The 24,222-nt window shown below is 46.0% G+C and overlaps 1 protein-coding gene across 4 annotated transcripts in view; it reads right to left on the bottom strand.

Moving 5' to 3' along the window:
* Window positions 1-24,222, bottom strand: part of CEP295 (centrosomal protein 295) — a 74,341-nt gene that overhangs the window by 1,502 nt on the left and 48,617 nt on the right. For 2 of the 4 annotated variants that reach the window (XM_074984118.1, XM_074984110.1), the window contains exons 22-28: window positions 23,957-24,122; window positions 20,614-21,296; window positions 18,805-18,978; window positions 17,021-17,138; window positions 13,621-13,824; window positions 12,454-12,553; window positions 5,809-5,908 (exon numbers count right to left, since the gene is read on the bottom strand). In XM_074984118.1, the coding sequence (XP_074840219.1) occupies window positions 5,809-5,908; window positions 12,454-12,553; window positions 13,621-13,824; window positions 17,021-17,138; window positions 18,805-18,978; window positions 20,614-21,296; window positions 23,957-24,122 (1,545 nt within the window). Of the gene's footprint in view, window positions 1-5,808; window positions 5,909-12,453; window positions 12,554-13,620; window positions 13,825-16,353; window positions 16,634-17,020; window positions 17,139-18,804; window positions 18,979-20,613; window positions 21,297-23,956; window positions 24,123-24,222 lie in introns of those variants that run through there. The other 2 variants (XM_074984127.1, XM_074984132.1) reach the window with 2 other exon arrangements.

Here is a 24,222-nt window from a genome sequence, read left to right as displayed (position 1 = left end):
CAGTAAAGGAGTCTTCTTGAGTTCATAGCACATTTTTATGCAGGATACGATGTGCTTCGAGATTCTCTGCGAAGAGAGACCTTCTCCTTTCGATTTGGGAGCGAGAGAGACCAGGAGTCTATCCGTATTCCGGATGGGCTTGGTCCTGTCTATATAGAAGGCCAGCGCCCTCCTCACGTCCAGGAGGTGTAGGGGCGCCTCTTCGTTAGAGTTATGAGGCTTTGGATAAAACAAGGGTAAAACAATAGGTTCGTTAATATGAAACTCTGAAGAAACCTTAGGAACAAAGGCTGGATGCAGCCGTATGGTTACTGCCTCCTTGGAAAATACTGTACAGGGTGGCGTTGCCATAACTGCCGCAAGCTTGCTCACCCTGCGAGCTGACGTGATTGCGAGAAGGAAGGTCGTCTTTATCGTAAGAAGGCAGAGGGAAACCATGGCTAAAGGCTCGAACGGTGGTCCCGTTAGCGCATTAAGCACCAGGTCCAAGTTCCACAAAGGTGGAAGCAGTTTCCGAGGGGGGTATAGGTTTACCAACCCTTTGAGGAACCTGGTAACCATGGGATGGGCGAACACCGTGTGCCCTTCCTCTTCGTGTCTGAACGCCGAAATGGCGGCAAGGTGGACCTTTAACGAGGATAGTGAGAGTCCTCCTCTCTTGAGGTCCAGTAAATACTCTAATATTACAGGTATAGGCACCGAAAGGGGGGCTAGCTGTTTGGTAGAACACCATGCCGTGAAGCGAGTCCATTTCTGCTTGTAGGTCTTCCTGGTGGAAGTCCTCCTGCTACTTTCTAGGACTTGTTGCACTTCCTCCGTACATGTGCTCTCTAGGGAGCTGAGCCATGGATTAACCACGCTTGTAGTCGCAGGCCTTGGGGGTGCGGATGCACTATGGACCCCTGGGCTTGCGTGAGCAGATCCGGCGCCACCGGAAGGGGCATCGGTGGACGGTCCGACATGCGCAGGAGTAGGGGGAACCATTGCTGTCAATCCCATGTTGGGACTATCAGGATCATTCGGGCTCCTTCCCTCCTGGCTTTCTGCAAGACTTTGTGGATCAGCACTGTGGGAGGAAAAGCGTAAAGCAGGGGACCCCTCCAGGAGATCGCGAATGCATCCCCCAGGGACTCCCGTCCCAGTCCTGCCCTGGAGCAGAATCGTGGGCACTTCTTGTTGTGTTGAGTGGCAAACACGTCTATCTGGGGAAAGCCCCATGCGTGAAAAATCGGTCATAGCAGATCGGGACGGATCTGCCACTCGTGCGTGAGTGTGAAACGCCTGCTCAGCTGGTCTGCCTTCACATTGTGAGCGCCTGGTAAGTACGAGGCTTTCAAGGTTATATTGTTGGCGATGCACCAGTTCCACAACCGGACTGCTTCCGCACATAAGGCATGGGACCGAGCTCCTCCTTGCCGATTTATATAAAACATGGTGGAGGTATTGTCTCTACTGATCCCGACTACTTTGCCTTGTATATGGTCTCGAAAGTGTCTGCAGGCATTGAACACCGCTCTGAGCTCCAGTATATTTATGTGCAGTGACTGTTCCGTGGAGGACCACAGTCCTTGCGTCACCTCTTCGCCCATGTGTGCTCCCCACCCTATGTGGGAGGCATCTGTAGTAAGAAAAACCGATATTTGTGGTTGGTGGAAGGGTACCCCTGTTAGCATGTTCTTGGGGTTTACCCACCATTGCAGGGATTTGCACACCTCTGTTGTGGGCGACACCACCCTGTGAACGGTGTGTGCTGCTGGTTTGTATATGCTCGCCAGCCAGTGCTGCATGCTGCGCATGTGTAACCTGGCGTTCTGTACTACGAACATCGCTGCTGCCATGTGGCCCAGCAGCTGTAAGCACGTCAGAACCGGCACCGTAGGGCTGAAGGTGATGACTTGCACGAGGGAGCCGATGGCCCGAAAGCGTGTCTCTGGTAGATACACTCTCGCTGTAATAGAATTTATGTGTGCCCGTATGAACTCTTATGTCCTGTGTGGGGTCTATCTTTGATTTTGCCAGATTGATAACCAGGCCGAGCGAAGAGAACGTGCCTGCTGTGATGCGTATCATGCGTAGTACCTCTTCCTTCGAGGCCCCTTTGAGTAGGCAGTCGTCCAGATACGGGAATATAAATACCCACTGTCTGTGCAGGTAGGCTGACACCACTGCCAAGGTCTTGGTGAAGACTATGGGGGCCGAGGAGAGGCCGAACGGTAGGACCTTGTATTGAAAATGTTCTTTGCCTACCATGAACCGGAGGAATCGTCGGTGAGCCGGATGGATAGTTATGTGAAAATACGCGTCTTGTAAGTCGAGGGCTGCGAACCAATCTCCATCGTCCAGTGCCGTAAGGATGGAGGCGATTGTGATCATCCGAAAGCGCTGCTTGCGCAGGTACCGGTTGAAGCCTCGAAGATCTAAGATGGGCCTCCAGCCTCCTGTCTTTTTCTCCGTGAGGAAGTACCTCGAGTAGAACCCTTTCCCTTGCAGTAGCTCCGGCACTCTTTCCACTGCCCCTATGAACATGAGATGGTCTACCTCCTGCTTGAGCCTCGCTACGTGGGAGGCCTCCTGGAGGTGGGGCCTGGGTGGAGGTCGTGGCAGTGGGAGCGACTGGAAGGGGATGGCGTACCCCGTGGCTATGATCTCCAGCACCCATTTGTCTGTGGTGATCCTTTGCCACTGGTCATAGAATGGTCGGAGGCGATGGTGGAATAACAACTTCGGATGACCTTGTGCGATGGTAGTGATGGCGCAGCCCTGGATCTGTGTGTCAAACTTGTGGCCTTTGGCCCTGCCCCGAGGACGCACGGCTCTGTTGGGAACGTCGCCTGGGAGTTCTGTACTGCTGGTGCTGTTGATGTCGCCCTTGCTCATAACTCCTGTGGTACTGGTACCGTCTTTGTTGAGGGTAGTACTTTTTCTTTCTGTATGGAGGGGTGTAAATCCCCAGGGTCCTAAGTGTGGCTCTTGAATCTTTACTGGAATGAAGGACCGGGTCAGTTGATTCAGCAAACAGCTTCTGCGTGTCGAAGGGAAGATCGACGATCTTTGCCTGCAGATCCCTCGGTATACCCAAAGTCTGGAGCCAGGACTCCCTTCGCATCACCACTGCCGTAGCTGTGGAGCGTGCTGCTGTGCCTGCAATATCCAGGGCGATCTGAACTCCCGTCCTCGAGGCCGCGTAGCCTTCTTGCACGATGGCCTTGAGCACCGGTTTCTTGTCCTCTGGAAGCGAGTCCATGAGGGAGGTTAACCTAGTGTAGTTGTCGAAATTGTGGTTCGCTAGATGCGCTGCGTAATTTGCCATTCGCAACAGTAGTGTGGAGGAGTAGACTTTTCTGCCGAACAGCTCTAGCTTCTTGGCATCTTTGTCTGTTCCCCCTGTCTTGAATTGAGATGTCTTTGATCTTTGTTGCGACGACTCTACCACCAAGGAATTTGGTTGTGGGTGGCTGAACAGGAACTCCATGCCCTTCGCCGGCACGAAGTATTTCTTGTCCACTCTCTTGTGGACAGGCGGAATAGTCGCAGGGGTCTGCCATATCGTAGTGGCAGACTCCAAGATTGCTTCGTCAAGCGGTATTGCTATTTTGGAGGAGGCCGGAGGTCTCAGATTTTTGAGGAGCTTATGGTGTTTCTCTTGCACCTCTGCTGTCTGGATGCCTTGCGTGAAGGCCACCTTTTTAAACAGCTCTTGAAACTGTTTGAGATCGTCCGGAGGATGGACGTCCCCCGGGGCCGTAGCCTCGTCCGGGGAGGAGAGCGAGGAACCACTAGGATACGCCTCTCTGGACCCTTCCGGTTTCTGTTGGCGATGGTACATCCGCTCGCTGGAAGCTTGCGAGGGAAAATCTCGGGGTTCCATAACCAGTTCCCCGTGAGATACTTGAGTCTCTGTCCCCGTTCGCAATTGCCCTCGGGGATATGGGACCGTCTGTGGGGATCTTTCCCTGGTAGAATGCCAGTGGTGTCTTTGCCCCGCGTGATAGGGACGACCATGGCAGCATGGGCACTGTTCTTGGGAAGGTGACCTGGACCACTCCCTTGGTGCGTACCCCCTGCGTCTGGGGGAGCGAGATTGTCGAGAGACATGGGACACTGGAGAGAGCGATTTGTGATAGTACTCCAGTGGCTCAAACCCCAAGAAAGGTGAGGGTGGTCCCAGCCAGGGCAAGGCTGGTTGTAAAAATGGAGACGGGGGCTCTGGGTAGGCTAGGGGGGACCCCTGCCTTCTAGTTGGAGTCCGCAGCATGAGCGGAGGGCTGAGAGAAAGCAACTCTGCAGCCCTGTCTGGAGAGGGGCTGCGGCGCCTTGTTTTCTGTGCAGCCTTCCCCCTCCCTTGAGGGGGTGGCTCCGCCCCCTGACATGCAGGGGATCTCGGCCCCGTCCGCGCCGCGCTCGGCACGCTCTTGGGCGGTGTCCTCCGGTGCCTGCAGGCTGCATGCCTGCGCGCTCTGCACTGCCGGTTCCCCGGGGGTCGGTGCCGCTGCCTGCGGTGCCGCTGGTACTGGCACTTGTTTAGCCGCCGCCCTGCCTGCGGCGCGGGGCGGCTGTTTGATCATCGGAGGCTGAGCCGCCTCCACGTGGCTCTCTGTGCCGCCGCCGATCAGCTGTTGCTGCGGCTGGGGGCTGTGTGCTCCTCCCGTCCCGCTCACTGTTGCTGCCGGCAGGGATCGGGTTGGGGAGACTTTCCTCCGTTTTTGCGCTGATGGGGTGAGGGAGGCAGCTTTCCTTTTATGGGCCCCGGAGGGTCCCTCCTGCTGCGGCCGCTCCGGCACGTCTGGCTGGAGGGCCTTGTCGAATAGCAGCATTTTAAGCCACATCTCCCTGTCCTTCCTTGCTCTGGCTGTTAATTTTGCACAGAAGGAGCATTTCTGCGTGACATGGGACTCCCCAAGGCACCTTATACAGTGACTGTGCCCATCAGACGCTGGCATTGCCTCTCGGCAAGACTCACATTTCTTGAATCCTGAAGAGGACGTTGTTGGTGAGTCTTTTAGTTGTTAATGGGGTACTTAGCACCTTCTCTGTGCTGTTTTCCCCCTCTCGGATAGCCTGCCGCGGCAGGAGGGCTAATGGCCCTAGGCTCCTGGCCTCCAGTGCTCCGCTTGTTACTAGGACCGGACTGAATTCCGTCCCACTTGTTGTTTCTTGTTTTTTTTTTTAAAATAACAACTGGCTAACTTAACAATAGACTAAGAACTTGAAAACTTTAAAGAAAACAGCTAAAACCATTGAATACACTAACTTGGCCGTAGCCTAGTCGGATTCCGTCTGCAGCCGACGGCGGTTTAGAGGAACTGGCGGGGACCGGATCGCGCACGTGGCCAGGAGTGCGCAAGGGAGCGGCGCGCACTGGCGCATGCACGGTCCGGCAGAAACTGCTTGGAAGATCCGACCTGCAGCACCGGGCGAGCCCGACACCTAATGTGGAGCACCCACGGGGACACTCGAAGAAGAATGACATTTTATCCTATTCTTATTGTGAGAAATGGCCCAAATGTTTTTGATGACGCATTAAAAAAATTTAGCCAGAGGGTCGCACCAGACGTGAATATCATTACAACAAGAGTGGCTCGCCCATATTTACTTTTCGTGAACTCTAGGCTTTTTACAATACTATATATGTAGCAGTCTTATTAAGTAGGGACTACAGATAAATTAAATAGGGACTGCAGTAGTCTTTAATAGTCTTATTAAATAGGGACTGCAGCTTAGTAAAATTAAAACTGCTCAGAACAACAGGCATTAGAATACAGAAATGCTACAGCAAAAGGTGGAAGACACTGTACCACATGCAGTTACCTTTTGAAACTCTTTAGCCTTTTTCCTGTTTTTAGCACAGGTTTCTTGCCTTGATTTCTCTTCCTTTCTGCTTTTCACTTCGGCTAGTTGATTATAAAGTCTGTCAAACAGCAAAAATGCATATACATATTAAGGGGAACTCAACTTTAAGCATTTGTATTACATATACAGGGTTAATTAACTGTAATAAAAATGCAACTTTGGGTTATTTCTCTAGTATGCCGCAAATTTTAATCACTATTTATATCCATCATGTTTCTTATCCAGTTTTGAGAATATTTGTTTTACTATATATTATCACCTTGATATCTGACACATGACTAGCATTTCCCAAACACTTTATTGATCTAAAATCCTGAAGTTAGATTTAAACAGTAAACACAATTGATTGAATAATTATTTTAATTGTAATAACACAAACCCAATTCAAAGAAAGGGAAAACAGTTTGAGTGGAACTCAATGTCAAAAGTCTTCAACATAAGAATTTCTCTCATTCTTCAGTAGCTCTACTAAAATAATGCTATTGCTGGCTAGACAAAAGTGATGTTTTGTTCATGGAATACATTCCATTAGATTTCTGGAAAAGGGAAAGGTTAATGTAACAGTACAGAACCCTGTAATGGATTTTACTGGGAAAAATAAGGACAAGATGACATGAAAACTGCGTATGTAGCCAAAGTTGTGTAAATTGAAGCTTACATGTGCACACTATATGGATTACATAGGAATGCTTAATGCTGACTGGAGAAAAATTAAATTAATAAATAACGTAAGGTGGACAAGTATAAGAATTCAAATGAAGGGACAAGGGTAGAACTGCCTGGAGAAATAGTTGAGCAGAAACTGAAGGAACAAGCCTGCTGGACCAGACCAGGGATCATAGATGGCAGTGATCATCACAAAACACAGGGGAACTTCCCAGTAGCCCAAAGTTTTGTAACTTGGGTCTCTATTTCATCATACCTATAGCCTATGCCAGAAGTTTTATAAATAAAAGTGAAAACAATTAAGCCTGAACTGGGTGGACTCAGATTCAGATTTCAAGGCTAGAAGAGACCACCACAAACATCTAGTCAGACCTACTGAATGATGCATTGCAGGCCACAGAACGTCACCCACCAAACTCTGTAATAGACCCATGATCCCTGGCTGACTTTGTGAGTCCTCAAATCTAGAGAAACCACCATTTACTCTAGTTCAAACCAGTAAAATGACTCATGTCCCGTGCAGCAGAAAAGTCAAAACAAAGCAAAAAACCCAGTGTCTCTGGCAATCTGTCATGGAGAAAAGAGAAGTTACTCACCTGTAGTAATGATGGTTCTTCGAGATGTGTCCCCGTGGGTGCTCCACAATAGGTGTCGGGCTCGCCCGGCGCCGCAGATCAGGAATCTTCCAGCAGTTTCTCCTGGATCGTGCATGCGCCAGCGCGCACGGCCCCCCCCTGCAAGCCTCCGGCCGCGTGCACGATCCAGTCCCCGCCAGTTCCTTGACCAACCGCCTCGGATGCTCCTGAAAAACACTAGACAGAGATCCGAAGCAGGGAGGATGGGCGGGTGGTGGAGCACCCATGGGGACACATCTCGAAGAACCATCGTTACTACAGGTGAGTAACTTCTCTTTCTTCTTCGAGTGGTCCCCGTGGGTGCCACCCAGCAGTAACCCAAGTAAGGAGATGGGTAATCAGTTTACGTGCAGCTTGCCCCCGAGAGGACTGCTGTCGACAGACGGGTATCCTCTTGGAATACCCGAGGCAGGGCATAATGCTTGGCGAAGGTGTCATAGGATGACCAGGTCGCCAGTCTACAGATGTCTGTTAATGCGATGCCCTTGAAGAAGGCTGTTGATGCTGCCACCGCCCTGGTGGAGTGAGCCCTGGGCGGGGCCAGCAAAGGAGTCTTTCGAAGTTCGAAGCACGTGCTTATACACGACACAATGTGCTTTGAGATTCTCCGTGAAGAGAGACCTTCTCCCTTTGACCCGGGAGCGAGAGAGACTAGAAGCCTGTCCGTTTTCCGGAAGGACTTAGTTCTGTCTGTGTAGAAGGCCAACGCCCTCCTCATATCTAGGAGTTGCAGGCGTGCCTCCTTGCCAGAGCTGTGAGGCTTCGGGTAAAACGAGGGTAAAACTATTGGCGCGTTAGGATTGGACTCCGAAGAGACTTTTGGAACAAAGGCTGGGTGCAGCCTTAAGGTTACTGCCTCCTTTGAGAATACTGTGCAGTGCGGCGTTGCCATCACTGCCGCGAGCTCACTCACCTTGCGGGCTGACGTAGTTGCAAGGAGGAAGGTTGTTTTTATCGTAAGGAGACGTAGGGGAACTGTGGCTAATGGTGCAAAAGGTGGACCCGATAGCGTGCTGAGCACCAAGTCCAAAATCCACGATGGTGGAAGCGGTTTCCGAGGGGGGGTGCAGGTTTACCAGCCCCTTCAAGGACCTGGTAACGATAGGATGGGCAAATACTGTGGGCCCTCCCTCTGTACGCCGAAAGGTTGATATAGCGGCGAGGTGGACCTTTAGCGAGGATAGAGAAAAAACCCGCCTCTCTTGAGGTCCAATAAGTATTCTAGTATTACAGGTATAGGGATGTCAAGGGGAGCTAACTGCTTGGCGGAACACCAGGCTGTGAATCGAGTCCATTTCTGCTTGCAAGTCCTGCTGGTGGAGGTCCTTCGGCTACATTCCAGGACTTGTTGTGCTCCCTCCGTACATGTGCTCTTTAAGGAGCTGAGCCATGGAGTAGCCATGCTTGTAGGTGCAGACCCTGAGGGTGAGGGTGCACTACGGACCCTTGAGCCCGTGTGAGTAAGTCTGGCGCTACCGGCAGAGGGAGCGGTGGGCGGTCCGACATGCGCAGAAGCAAGGGAAACCATTGCTGCCTATCCCAAGCGGGACTATGAGTATCATGCGAGCTCTCTCCCTTCTGGCTATGTGCAAGACCTTGCGGATAAGCGCTGTGGGGGAAACGCATAAAGTAGGGAGCCCTTCCATGAAAACATGAATGCGTCCCCCAGGGACCCCCGCCCCACTCCTGGCCTGGAGCAGTACTGGGACACTTTTTTTTTGTACTGGGTGGCAAAAAAATCAATCTGGGGAAAACCCCCATGTACGAAAATGTGCTGTAGCAGATTGGAGCGGATCTGCCATTCGTGCGTGATTGCGCAGCACCCGCTCGGCTGATCTGCATTCACGTTGTGAGCGCCCGGCAAGTGCGAGGCTTTCAACGTTATGTTGTTGGCGATGCACTGATTCCACGATCAGAGTGCTTCCGCACATAGGGCACGGGATCGTGCTCCTCCTTGTTGATTGATGTAGAACATAATGGAGGTATTCTCGGTATTGAATCTCGACTACTTTGCCAGGTAGGTAATCTCAAATGTTTTGCAGGCGTTGAACACTGCTCTGAGCTCCAGTATGGATATGTGCAGTGCCTGTTCCGCAGGGGACCACAGCCCTTGCGTTACCTTGTTGCCGATGTGCGCTCCCCATCCCATGTGGGAGGCGTCAGTGGTAAGAAAAATAGAAATTTGTGGTTGGTGAAAAGGCACCCCCCACTAGCAGATTCTCGGGGTTTTCCCACCACGCCAGGGATCTGCGCACCCCTGTTGTGGGTGACACCACCCTGTGGACAGTGTGGGATGCCGGTTTGTAAACGCTCACCAGCCAACGCTACAGGCTTGACATGTGCAACCTCGCATTCTGTACCGCAAACATCGCTGCCGCCATATGGCCCAGCAGCTGTAGGCACGTTAAGACCGGCACTGTGGGGCTGTATGTAATGACTTTCACCAGCGAACTGATTGCGCGGAAGCAAGCATCGGGTAGGTACACCCCTGCTGTGATAGAGTTTCTGCGTGCCCCTATAAACTCTATATGTTGTGTGGGTTCAGACTTTGACTTTGCGAGGTTGATGACTAGACCCAGCAAAGAAATGTGTCCGCTGTGACGCGTATCATGCGTGAAACCTCTGCCTTCGAGGTCCCCTTTCAGCAGGCAGTAGCCCAGATCTGGGAAAAATAAACACCCCCTGTCTGTGCAGGTAGGCTGACACCACTGCCAGGGTTTTGGTGAAGACTCTGGGGGCCGAGGAGAGGCCAAACGGAAGAACCCTGTGCTGGAAGCGCTCCTGGCCGACCGTGAAGCGGAGGAAGTGTCTGTGTGCCGGGTGGATTGTTATATGAAAGTAAGCATCTCGTAAGTCGAGTGCTGCAACCCAATCTCCATCGTCCAGTGCCGTGAGTATCAAAGCAACTGTGATCATCCGAAACCGTTGCTTGCGCAAGTAACGGTTGAGGCCCCGAAGATCTAAGATGGGCCTCCAGTGTCCTGTTTTCTTCTCTGGTAGGAAGTAGCATGAATAAAAACCTTCCCCTGGAATTATTCCAGCACTCTTTCCACCGCCCTTGTGAACATAAGGTGAGTCACCTTCTGCTTGAGCCTCGCCTCGTGGCAGCATCCCTGAGGTGAGGCCTGGTGGGAGGCTTCGTCGGTGGAAGTGACTGGGAGGGGATCGCGTAACCCGTGGCTATGATCTCCAGCACCCATATGTCTGAGGGGATCTTTTGCCATTGGGAGTGGAACGGTCTGAGGCGATGATGGAACATGAGATGAGAGTGGCATTGAGCGAGGGTATTGATAGTGCAGCCCCCGACATACCCATCTAACTTGTTGCCTTTGAGGCCTGACCTGAGGGCGTACGGCTTTGTTGAGAACGTCGCCTAGGAGTTCTGTACTGTTGCCGCTATTGATAGTGCCCTTGGCCGTAGCCCCGTTGATATTGAGCACGCTGTAGTTGTAAGCGTAGCGTCTTTGCTGAGGATAAAATTTTTCCCCTCCTGTATGGGGGAGTATAAATATCCGAGGTTCTAAGTGTAGCTCTCGAGTCCTTACTGGAGTGAGGGACCGAGTCCGTTGAATCTGCGAACAGCTTTTGTGTATCAAAGGGAAGGTCCATGATCTTCGCCTGTAGGTCCCTCGAGATACCCGACGTCTGGGGCCAGGATTCTCTACGCATGACCACTGCTGTAGCCGTTGAATGTGCCGCCGTGTCCGCCACGTCCAGGGCAATCTGGGCTCCCTTCTGCGATGCTGCGTAGCCCTCTTGAACAATCGCCTTTAACACCGGCTTTTTGTCTTCCGGAAGTGAATCCATGAGGGGAGTAAGCCCAGAGTAATTATCAAAATTATGGTTTGCTAGGTGTGCCCATAATTTGCCATTCTCAATCGTAGGATAGGAGAGGAAGATACCTTCCTGCCAAACAGCTCTAGCTTCTTAGCATCCTTTTCTGATCCCCCGATTTGTACTGAGAAGCCTTTGACCTCTGCTGGGACGACCCGACCACCAAAGAATTTGGTTGTGGGTGACTAAAGAGGAACACCATGCCCTTTGCCGGGACGAAGTATTTCTTATCCGCTCTCTCATTTGTAGGCGGAACAGAGGCCGGAGTCTGCCATATAGTAATGGCTGACTCCAGAATGGCTTCGTCCAGCGGAATAGCAATTTTGGATGAAGCCGGGGGTCTCAAATTTTTCAGGAGTTTGTAATGTTTCTCCTGCACCTCTGCCGTTTGAATGTCATGCGTGAAAGCCACCCTTTTAAACAGCTCCTGAAACTGTTTAAGGTCATCCAGGGGGGAGAGATCCCCGGGGGCCATGGCCTCGTCTGGGGAGGAACCCCTAAGCTAAACCTCCCTCGAACCCTCGGGTTCCCGCGGGCGATGACACACTTGCTCGCTGGAGGATTGTGAAGGAAACGGGGTTCTAAAATTAACTCCCCTTGAGACAACTGTGTTTCCGTCCCTGATCGGGAGCGCCCACGGGGGTATTGAGCAGGCCGGGGGGTGGGGAGGAGGAGAGGACCTGCCTCTGGGTGCAGGCCTGTGGTTTGTCTGTGTCCAGCATGATAGGACGACCATGGCAGCATGCGCAAGGGTCCGGGGATGGAGACCTGGACCACTCACGGGGTGTGTACCCCCAAAGTCTGGGAGAGCGAGACCTCTGCGACGACACCGATAGAGGTGAAACTGGCTTGTGATAGTACTCCAGGGGATCCAATCCCAGAAAATGGTGAAGGTGGCCCAAGCCATGGTGACATTGGTTGGAGGAACGGAGAAGGAGGGTTTTTTTTTTTTTTGTTAATAACCGAAAAACAACAAATCACACATGGAAAAAAACCACTAAGTAATCTGACTCTGGCCTTAGCCTGAGTGGATTCTGTCTGCAGCTGATGGCGGTTGAGAAGGAACTGGCGGGGACTGGATCGTGCACGCGGCTGGAGGCGCGCAGGGGGGCGGCGCGCACCGGCGCATGCGCGATACAGGAGAAACTACTGGAAGATTTCCGATCTGCGGCACCGGGCGAGTCCGACACCTATTGTGGAGCACCCACAGGGACCACTCGAAGAAGAAAATTCCTTCTCTACCCAAGTTTCCTAACCGGAAACTTCCAAAACCAAGAAGCACAAAATATTGGTCTCTGTGAGAACTCCTTTTATTTTTGTCTCAGGGGCTGAAATAATTGGCAGATCAGAATCCACTGCTAAAAATTAAGGCTCTATATTTACTGCAAGAAATATTATTTCAGAAACAGAAGTAGTTTAATGAGTCCAATTCCTCCCAATATATTCTCCCACTATATTCACACAATACCTTAAAGTGCGCTGCTGCATTTGAACACCTGCAGACTTTCTGTCCTCTGGTGAGCATACTATTACTTCCCCCACTTTCTTCAACTGACTGACAACTGCACCTTTGTTTGGGGGGGGAAAAAAAAAAGTTTTTTTAAACTTGACAAATGCAACTATGAGGCCAAAGACCAGCTAATTCAGAGCAGTGACAACACAGTAAACTGGAGAAGTATCCACTATATAATTTTTAGCAGGATAAGTTTACACCTTTTACAAAATTGTGCCTCATGATCAACAGATAACAATTTTCAGAAAAGACTGGTGAACACTGGCCTGAAAAGGCAGTAATGTTTGAAACAAAAAAAAAAAAAAAAAAAAAAAAAAAAATCAAATCTCATTTCCTATTTTGGAGAAAACAAGTTTGAAAAGAAATAGGCTAGTAGAATAGACTCTAGGGAGCAGAATTTTTTCTTTAAGAGTAATTCTCGAAGGCTATGGCTATAATCTTGAAATGGCCGTATCTTGAAATAACTTACACAATTTCTGTATCCCAAATTGCATAAGTTATTTCAAGATAACTTATTTCAAATTTAATGCTGGCTATGAAATACCATGCTCAAACTAGCCCTGCTAATTCAAGTGCATTGTTTAGCTGCTGGGTTTCCATTTCAGGATACAAATGCATCCCGAAACAGAAACCTCACTGTAACTATAGCCTGAGCCTTGGCCAAAGTCAACAGTAACAGCCTTAACTCAGAGATATACCATCAAGTTGTGAAGCCATCACAGTTTTTAGACAATTGTCTATAGTGGGCCAGAGATAGTTGGTCATAATGGTGCTAGCTATGCGCCATACTTCCAGGTTGTCTTTCCCACTAGTAACATTTTTAGTTTCTTCTTTCTCAGTACTCCTTTTCCAGTAAGGAATTACTCTTTTCCTAGGGATTTTACCTAACTCAGTTGGCGAAAAGGTGATCCTAAGATTATAAAAGAAAGGTGAAGTATTTCTCTCTCTAAAACGTTCCTACTTAAGATGTAATCCAGGCAGTGAAAAAAAACTGAGACTGCTGTGACAGAATATTCTAATCCACAAGAACAAATATCCAAGAGTAGCAAAATCCATCCTGTTTTACTGAATAATTACTAAAAGAACTCCTATTGCTTTACCCTACTTCCAAATGAAACTTACCAGAAGTAGGAGAATGCTCCTTTGGCAGATGAAATTTTTTAGTCTTATCCCTTTGCAACAACTTAATTTGAGGCTTTTTAGAACTTCTCTCTCCATTTTTTATTTCTTCCACTCTTTTAGAGGACTTCTCAATGAAGCTTTTCTTTTTCTTTAAAAAGGATTCTTGTAAACTACATGGTGTAGAAGTGAACTCTAGCAACATGACTGTAAGGAAACAAAGTCTCAGGAGATCATCATCACCTGTAATAACCTATCAATTTAGATAACTGCTAATACTGAGCTTCACTGTTATGGATTTTGCCAGGTTTGCTTTGAGGAGAATTAGGAAATTTATTAAAATTGCAATTTAGATTTACGGTTCCCACAGATATAATAAAGCTTCACTGCATATTTATATTATTTTGTATTTGCTATACCTGTTACTAAATCTTAATATCTTAAAATACGGCACAAATGCTACGATTCAAATTACAGACACTCAAATGGCCAGAGAGTTTGGCCAATTCTGTCTTTCATACATACTGCTTTTTATAGCAGCTGCACTGGTTCACCAATGTGAAATGGCAGGAGTTGAGAGCTGGAAACAAGGACCAGATCTTTCTTGGGGTGGGGGCAATGATGCGGGGCTGGGCCAACCTCATGCATCCCCCTGGAATTACTTCACACACCCCCGGGGGGGCATGGCATGCCCTCCAGTTTGGGAAACCATGATTTAGACAATCCCTGACAGGTGTTTAACCAACCTGCTTTTAAAAATCTCTAATGATGGTTCCACAACCTCCCTAGGCAATTTATTCCAGTGCTGAACCACACTGACAGGAAGTTTTTCCATAACAATCCAACCTATAGCTCTTTTGCTCGAATTTAAGTCCTTTGTACTTTTTTTTTTTTTAATTTATCCTTTGAAATCTGATCTAGTTTTCATTTTTGTAGGATTCTTTTCTGATTTTTAGATCAATGGGGCTCTCCCATCTCTTGCCATACTCATCTTTCCTACGTTGTGGGAAAGTTTGCACTTGTGCCTTTATGTCTCTTTGAACTACTGCCAACCATCTTGAACTGTTTCCTCTTAGATTCCCATTGAATCCTACCTGTCAGGGTGGACTAATTTAAATCATTGAGTTAAATCACAATTTAAATCACCAAAAAATATAAATCAAGGTACCAATAAAGCTATGAGTGCACTTAATTTCAGAGTAATCCCCAGGACACTTCTGTTTTGTGAGAAAAGTATGGAAGCACTGAGAAAAGTTGAGTTGTGCTCAGGAAAAATTGGGACTAGACTTATTGCATCTGTGGCCATGACGTTCCAAAATAAGGAGAATGCATTATCTAATACAAAATAAGAAAATGACACTCAGTGGCAACTGGCAACTCTAGATTTCTCTTACTGCAGCTTTCTGTATTGTATATTTGGGCATCAGAGTCTAAACCTAGTTAATTAATTAAACAAGCCATACTAATTTTTTTTTCCAGCAACATCCAGCACAGCAAACATCCTGAGAATTTAGTTGTCAAATCAGACCTATACTAAAAGGCATAGACAGTATCTTGAAGAATGATGTATTACTAAGGCTGTGGCCACACTTGGCCAAAATTTCAAAAGGGCCATGCTAATGGCCAAATCAGAGAATACTAAAGAGGTTGTGAAATGAATATTCAGCACCTCATTAGCATGCTACCGGCTGCGGCACTTCAAAAGTGCCACGTTTTGATTGTGTGCGGCTTGTCTACACGGGACACTTTTCAGCTGATAGGAATAAAGGGATTTCAAAGTCTGCAGGGTCCTTTCAAAAAGGGCCCCATGTAGAGGAGCCACATGGGATCAAAATGCAGCGCTTTCCATGTGGCACAGCTGGCAGCACGCTAATGAGGTGTTGAATATTCATTTCAGCATCTCATTGGCATTCTCCGATTTGGCCATTAGCACAGTCATTTTGAAATTCTGGCCAAGTGTGGCCACAGCCTAACTGAACTGTTTTAGGTACCACTGAGTTGATCCACTCAGCCATATCCATATAATTTTCTCCTCCTAAGTAGTTTTCCTTATGATGTTTCACTTTCACAACTAGGCCCTGCATCATCTTCTTGCACTGTTTACACCAGATACATTTTCCATTTTTACCCTGGGAACAAATTTCTTCCAAATATTCCCATGTAGGGTCTCTCTTGTGCCCAGAAGCCATGATAGTTTTTCTGTGGCAAAAGTGTGGGGGAATATAGGAAGCTGTGTGTGCGCTGAAGAATGTCTCTATTTTTTCTTTCTAGTCCACTCCACTGTTCCTTTCTATGCCACCTCTGTCCTCTCCTATATGTTGTCTGTCTTTAAAGACAGCGTCTTAAGTAATTCCTTTGCAGTGCATGGCCAAGTTCTACCAACACAAATACAGAACAAAAACAGTCCTATCCAGCTTCTGTCTTTTTTTTTTGCGTATATGTTACTTTTCAGTCTGCTGAGACAGAAATGGAAAGCCCAGAATTTTCAGGAAGTGAGTGTTAGTAATTAGGCTGAACAGACTAAAGCCAGATTAATTTTTATGATACTAAATGTGTAGCATATTTGTGATGAGATTTAACTGTAACTTATTTTTAAATGAAAAATTTAGTATTTTATTGATTTAAAAATAAAAATTGAAATTAATTTTTTTTAAATGAGGAAGTTACTCACCTACTGCAATAACTATGATTCTTTGAGATGTCCCCCTCAATGGGTGCTCCATTCTAGGTGTCAGTGTGTCTTGTGCAGGCACTCGGAGATTCTTCTTTAGCCATGGTTTCCCACACTACGGATGCACAGTAGTGTTTCCTTGTCCTATGTGGTGTGCATGCAGCATGACCCCTCCATTCTTTCCCTACCCTAGCAAAAAGAACAGGATGCTCCAGAGCAGGGGAAGGAGGGAGGGCAGTGGAGCACCCACGAGGACACACATTTTGGAGAACGATTGTTACTGCACAAGGTGAGGAACCTCCTCTTCTTCAAGTAGTATCACCATGGGTGCTCCACTCTGGGTGACTATAAAGCAGAGAGAGAGAGAGAGAGAGAGAGAGTGAAGCTCCATCTGCAGCTGAGGACGGTAGAGAAGGAACTGAGGGGCCCATGCTGTATGCGTGCCAGATAGCATGAGGAGGTGCTACTGCACATGCACAGGAAACCATAGCTACAGAAGAATCTCCAATGGCCGGCGTCAAGATGCACTAAGACCCAGAGTGGGGCACCCACAGGTACAACGCTCAAAGAAAAATCAATTTTTATCCACCCTGCTACTTACCAACTCCCTGAGTTTGCTAAAATAAAATTACAAAGTTTCCCATAAGTGGAGGAGTATTTTACCAATGTTTTAATATTTACGAGATTCTCTGTTTCAATTCCAATGAGCATAATAAAGTTACACATAAGTACCTGCAGACTGATGTAATGGAGACTGATCCTCATTAGGACTCTGAGTTATTTCAGAAGAGTCCAGAAGCGTAGAAACAGAGTAGTCTGCTTGTGGTTTTAAAGATAAAAATTCTCTCCCCTGTTGCAAGACAGAAGAACTGACTGATGTAATGTACTTAGAACAGGCTGTACATTGTAATGAAATGATAATACATCTCCACTGTAGCGCAGGAGCAAGAAAAATGTATTTTGGTCACAACAGCAGGAAATCCAGATTCCTGCATCAGCACCCATTTTATTAAAAAAACTTAAAACAAAAAAAATCAGATCCTTACCCATAAACCTGGTTGTCCTCCTCAAACTTCTCAAATTTTGCCTTCACAACTCTGCAGTCAAACACTTACATCTATTTGCTTTTCTTTCTGTTCCATCTCTAGCTCCTTATGCATTCTCACAAAATTGTGTCCTTTTCCTATTGTAGATGTTATTCTCCAGTGCTGCCACAATATTTACATCTGTCTATACTGAATCTCCTTCAGAGTATAATTGCTTCTTGAAAGCCATCTTCATTCACCTGAAACTCTTCACAATCTCTAAGCTCTCTTGTAACTGAATTCCAACTCCTGAAGCAGTGATATTCATTTGAATGTCGGTGATCATCTTCTATTACACTGGCTCACATCAACTACATTCCTGTTACTCATATACCTTTTCTCAAAGCTATTTTCTTTGAATAAGTTACCCTTGATCGTCCACTCTCAGGATGGTATAAGCCTAACTGGCATTATCTGTCATGTATGGAACCAATCAGGGATCATTTGTGGGCAACACATGAGCATCTAAATAAGAGCAGAATGATGTAAGTCAAAGAGAACCCGACCACAGAAATGCCAGGGAAACTGGCAGTCTTCAGATAAGGAAATAATAATTCACAACCCAGTTTTAAAGTTTTAGCATCAGCATCCTCATGGACCTTTCCAGAACTGTTGGAAAAGTCCTGCGTGTTTGTCTCAGTTGCTTGAGTCATTCAGCTCTGAGGAAAAGCTATACTTTGTCCACTAGGAAGCAAAAGGGAGGATTGGACAGAAAGAGGCCACTTAATATTGTCTGAATTTCAGTGCCAGAAGTCTCATTAAAAGTCTTCTACAAAATACACTAAGGAAAGATTCCTATATTAGAATAAAGAAAGCCTGTAGTCAGAACTGAAACAGCATATGGACATCCACTGGTTTAGTCATTCAGTTTCCCTAGAGCGTTTGGAGACCTCAGTCAATTAATTTGAGGGGTGAAAAAGAGACAAAACAAGACTATAATGAAAGACTAAAGCAGTAATGCAGTGAGCCCACTCCATTCTGTCTATTTTGAGAACTGCTGATAGCTCTGATGTGTACATCTACCCAACACGTGGATTCCCTTTCTCTAGTAAGGTAACAGGATTTTTGCCCTTCCCATCAAGTCTTCCAGAAATGGGTTACTGCTCTGCCTTTACAACAATGGCCAGATATTTCTGTTCCTCTGACAGTCTGAACTTAGGAGTACTCCATCTCAACTAAGCTGCTGGGTAAGACAGGATACTAAATGAAAGTCAGAATAAATTTCAGTTCTCTGCATCAGTCCAAATTTATAAGATGTAGCATCATCATAAAAGGGATCAAAGATTTTTGAATCAGGAAAACCCAAAACATGCTAAAGATCTACAATACTTTTTCAACATGCTTCAAAATGACCAAGCTGCTTCTTATTCTTACTAACGTAAAAAAAAATCAGCAGTGCCATGTTCAAAATGAGGGATAATCATGATTTACCTCAGAACTACTTTTAAGTTCAGCCTGATCAATGTATGCCAGGCTATCCAACTTATTTGTTCTTTTTTTCTCTTGGCTAACATGTTCAGACTCTGATTCTGCAACACTGATGTCATCTGAACTTAACAGAGTCAGATCAGGTTCTTCCATAATACCATGTCCTGTCTCAGTCTCCTAGAAAATACAAAAGACACCATCAAGGTAAAAATCAATATTTCTAAAAGCAGCAACATCTGTCAGCCTGCCAAAAGGAAAGGATCGTTCAACATACAGATAAGGAAATCTGCCCAACGTGGTGAAAGTATAGCTCAGCAAAATGCTCTTCCCACCTTTATTAATTCATCAAGTGATCCATTCCTATGACCTATATTCCTAGCACTGACAAGCAGAAGCTAGGGCCACCATCCGCACCCATACTGGCTAACAGCCACTGATGGATCTATCCTCCATGAATTTATCTCGTTTTTTTAATAACTCTGTTAAAAAATCTTGACCTACACAACACCCTCTGATAGGGAGTTCCACTGGCTGGTTGTAAGTTGTGTGATGAAATACTCCCTGTTTCTTTTAAACCAGCTGCCTACTAATTTCATTTGGAGACACCTAGTTCTTGTTATAAGATGGACTAAACATGTCCTTATTAACTTTCTCTGTTATCAGTCATGATTTTATAGACCTCTGTCAGATCTCCCCTTAATGGCCCTTTTGTAATTCCAATACCTCTTTTTTGAGATGAGGTGACCATATTGGCACACAGTGCCAAGATGTGGGCACACTATGGGTTTATGAAGAGGAAATAAATATTTTCTATCTTATGGATCCCTTTCTTAATGATTCCCAACATTCTGTTTGCTTTGTTGATTGCCACTGCACATTGTGGAAAGTTTTCTGAAAACATCCACTTAATGACTCCAAAAGACTTTGTCTCTTGAGTACTAACAGCTAATTTATACCCCATCCTTTTCTAGTATAATCGGGATTATGTTTTCCAATATGCATTACTTTGCATTTATCAATGCTGAATTTCATTTGCCATTTTGTTGCCCAGTCACCCAGTTTTGTGACACCTTTTGAAGCTCTTCATTTCAGTCACACCCTGAAAGCGAATTCTTGGCAAACAAAAGTAGTTGTTTGATCCTTATAGGAATAGCGTTTATAAAACACAGCTTTATTTTCCCACTACTCTAAATTAAGCATTTAAATTACATAGTAAAACCCTGGTTATCTGACATAATTGGGAATGATGGTTGGATAACTGAAAATACCGGATAATGGGGGACCGGGGGAAGACACAGGGATGGAGGGCAAAAAGGGGGTGGTGTGGGGCACACTGCTGCCTGCCTGACCGTCTTCTGCAGGGCAAGCAGCCTGCTCTCCTGAGGTGGGCTGTTTGTTACCATGGCGTTGACTCCACAGCTGGCTGCCAGGTGCTCGCTCCCTGGGACAAGGAGCTGCCAGCGGCAGCCCCAGGCTGCCGGCTGCCTGGGAGCTGTTTCCTGGTTGCCCCAGGCTGTGTTGGATAAAATGGAATGTTGGATAAATGGGGGTCAGCTAATCAGTGTTTTACTGTATTTTCTTTTTTCGTACTTGCTAGCCCTGTCTCAATTAAAATCTAAACCTAAAATGGCCAGGATCAGATAATTTCAGATTAAAATTTACAAGTTATGAAGTCTCAGACTAAAACTGTAAAATGAACCTCACTAAATTTTCAAATTACAAAAGGTCTAAAGTAGCTTGAAGCAACTGGTTGAAATTTTAATGGTGTTTAACTCACTAACAGTTACTTTGTGAAACCTTTATTTCACTCACCCAGACTGGCACAAGACTTTGAGAGGAACGTGAACCTGAACTTATTGTGAGCTCTGAATTAGAATTTTGATTTTGGGGTGTTTCTGGCAAACCAATATTTTGCTGTATAACTGTTTGCAAAGGGCTGACTGAGATTTCCGACTCCATATCTGTAGGTATTCTACATGACATCTGTTCTTCCAGAATGATTTGCTCTTTATCCAATATACTTGTACTGCACTGTGAACAGTCCCCTTCCACGATCCTATTTGCTTCATTCCTAAGAACTGGGGTTTCAGTAAGCTTCTTGTGCTTACTGGATGACCCAACTGGTAATTCTTCAAAGCACAAGTTCTCTTTTATCACTTCCACAACTTCTTCAACTGATTGTTCTGTCAGAAGTGTCTCATTTTCTGTAGTCTGTGCTGTAGTCAGTTGATGAACTGAACCCTGTTCTTCCAGTGGACTCAAAGTTGCACTCTGCAAGTTTTGTATTGAAGACAGGAAATTAGTGCTCTCAGTATTTCTGGTCAGTTCCTCATATTGGTCCCCAAGAGGTGAAATGTAGTCTTCAGTTTCTGACTTTTTAATTTTAGAATTTTGTTCAGATGCAACATGAAGACCTATCGGTTGTTCTGTACTCTGGCTGTGCTCATTCAGGGTAGATTCCAATTGAAGAGGGTGAAAAGAGTCTTCAGAACCTGCTTGAAAAGATAGACTGTCAAAGTCTAACTACATACAACAAAGGAAGACGTAGCCTAAAAAAGTAGCTTTTTATGCATATCAAGATATAAAACAAGCACAGTAAAACAGGCCACAGTGTTTTAAATACAATAATTGCATTCCAGTACTCCATAGTCACATTTATTTAAAGAGTTTTATGTCAGTAAAATGGTGAATCAGAATGAAATGCTTCCTAGATAGCCAAATATGCAAATCTGGCCAATGGAAGCTGTAGGATTGCACTGTGGGGGGTGGGGAAGCGGCAGTTCTCAAAACCACTCACCACATGTAGAACACAGAAAGAACTAAGTTATAGTTAAGGAGACACTTAGATACTATAATAATGAGATAATATCTAATAAGAGGTTTTAATTCTATGTTTTTAAACTGAGAATGCTTGGAAGTTAGCAGATAAACATTCTTTCAAATCTTAGGTCTCTAAACATGGTAATGATAAACAGGTTTACGTCACACAGAAATAAACTTTGACATGCAGATGTCTTTCAAAGCATTTCTTTATAACCAAATCCTAAAAGCCTTAACATAAGCAAAACATCTATAGTGTTACTTGAGTAAGGAATCATCCCATGGTGAATGGCAGCAGCAGCAAAAAAAAAAAAAAAAGTAAGTTCACAGGAACAACTAGTACTTTCAGAGTATTCAGTGTTTAAAAAGATATTTCAGTTATAGACCTAAAAACTAATTTACCTTAAAATTTAAGTAATACATGTCACAATTTTATTTGAAGATAGGGAATTTACAAGGATTAATTTTAAATTCAGTCCTTAAATAAACGTATTATATCTAGCAATTGAGCATCACATATTCTGCATCTGGAGATCTTCACTATCCAAAGACAGTGAGGTTAGACTGTGAGAAGGGGTGACCATTCCACATCTTTGAAAAGAGTTTATTTTTTCCTGTTGTTTGGGAGCAGTATATCAGTAGATAAGTAATATCTATATATTACAAAAGCTGCGTCTACACGTGCACGCTACTTCGAAGTAGCGGCAGTAACTTCGAAATAGCGCCCGTCACGTCTACACGTGTTGGGCGCTATTTCGAAGTTGAAATCGACGTTAGGCGGCGAGACGTCGAAGTCGCTAACCCCATGAGGGGATGGGAATAGCGCCCTACTTCGACGTTCAACATCGAAGTAGGGACGTGTAGACGATCCGCGTCCCGCAACATCGAAATAGCGGGGTCCTCCATGGCGGCCATCAGCTGGGGGGTTGAGAGATACTCTCTCTCCAGCCCTTGCGGGGCTCTGTGGTCACCGTGGGCAGCAGCCCTTAGCCCAGGGCTTCTGGCTGCTGCTGCTGCAGCTGGGGGTCCGTGCTGCATATACAGGGTCTGCAACTAGTTGTTGGCTCTGTGTATCTTGCACTGTTTAATGAAAGTGTGTCTGGGAGGGGCCCTTTAAGGGAGCGACTTGCTGTTGAGTCCGCCCCGTGACCCTGTCTGCAGCTGTGCCTGGCTCCCTTATTTCGATGTGTGCTACTTTGGCATGTAGACGTTCCCTCGCTGTGCCTATTTCGATGTTGGGCTGAGCAACGTCGAAGTTGAACATCGACGTTGCCGGCCCTGGAGGACGTGTAGACGTTATTCATCAAAATAGCCTATTTCGAAGTTGGGTGCATGTGTAGACGTAGCCAAAGTGGCCTGAATATTAAAATTACATGTGCTTTCAAAGAAAATATTTACCAAAGTCAAGAGTCAATTTTAATCTTTGGAAACACAAAGAACTGGATTGTGTAATTCCTGGGAATGCCACCCAAAACAACAGAAAAAAGTAAAGAAGCAGGTCTGTGGACACATAGGGGTGTCTACACAGCAAAATTATTTCAGAATAATGGATGCTATTCCAAAATAACTTTGTGAGCATCCACACAATGCAAGCGCTATTTCAAAATAATTTCAAAATACACAACAGCTTATTTCAAATTTGGTAAACATCATTCTATGAGTTTGAAATAGGGTCTGCGTAGACAGGGAATACAGGCGATTTTGAAATAAGCTATAGCGTGTTCAAGGGCTCTATTGTGTCTAGACATGCTATTTCAATATGCATTTTGTGTACAGATGCGCTATTTCCAAATAAGTTGCTCCAGAAAATCTCTTCCGGAAGAGCTTATTTCTCAATAATGCTGCTGTGTAGACATACCCATAGTCTTGTCAAAGAGCAATGGGTGTATATAACAAGCAACTAGCAGTGTCACATTAACTTTGAGAGAACACAATTGCAGGGGACCCAAACTACTATAACTCTGCCATGAAGCCTCTATGAGCTCCATGCCAGTCCCAAGCCTGGGTGAAGGAGGAGGGTTGGTCAGATGTGTGTCAATGCACTGACTGTCACACAACAACACGAATGAAATCTGATGCCAGTACAACTAAATGATAAAAGATGGCGGCTTGGACGTTGCCCAGATAAACAAGGTCCACGATACCAATCAAGTGATCGGGGTTGGGTCGCTAAGTTAAAAGAAACTAAGCCACTCCACACTGGACAGGGAAAGATGGAAGGAAGTAGTGAGAGATGAATCAGACACCAACAGGCACTGAGCCCACAGTTGCTGATGAGGCTGATGATGAAACAACTATGAATATTCACATTTAGATATTAAAAACAGATCCATACCCAGAGTAATAATTTCCTTCCTTGACTCTTCTGCCAGTGATGTAGTATTGTTTAGCTTGTTTGTATTGCAACGAGAGTGCAGATTGTAACTTCTTGTTTTCAAGCTAGAGGTTGTGGCTTCAGGAAATACAGGTGTGTTTTGACTTTGGGTTGAGAAAGCTGAAATCTAGCAGAAAAAAAATCACAGCAAGAGTTTAGTTGTTGATCATGGTTAAATAGTCTTAGAAATTTAAGTGAAAAACTGCAACAGTGGGCAAAGACCCCCT

Source organism: Carettochelys insculpta, chromosome 1 (assembly GCF_033958435.1).
Source record: "Carettochelys insculpta isolate YL-2023 chromosome 1, ASM3395843v1, whole genome shotgun sequence".
NCBI classification, from domain to species: Eukaryota; Metazoa; Chordata; order Testudines; family Carettochelyidae; genus Carettochelys; species Carettochelys insculpta.
The sequence above is the reverse complement of the archived record's forward strand: the minus strand, read 5'-3'. Positions and strand labels throughout refer to the sequence as shown.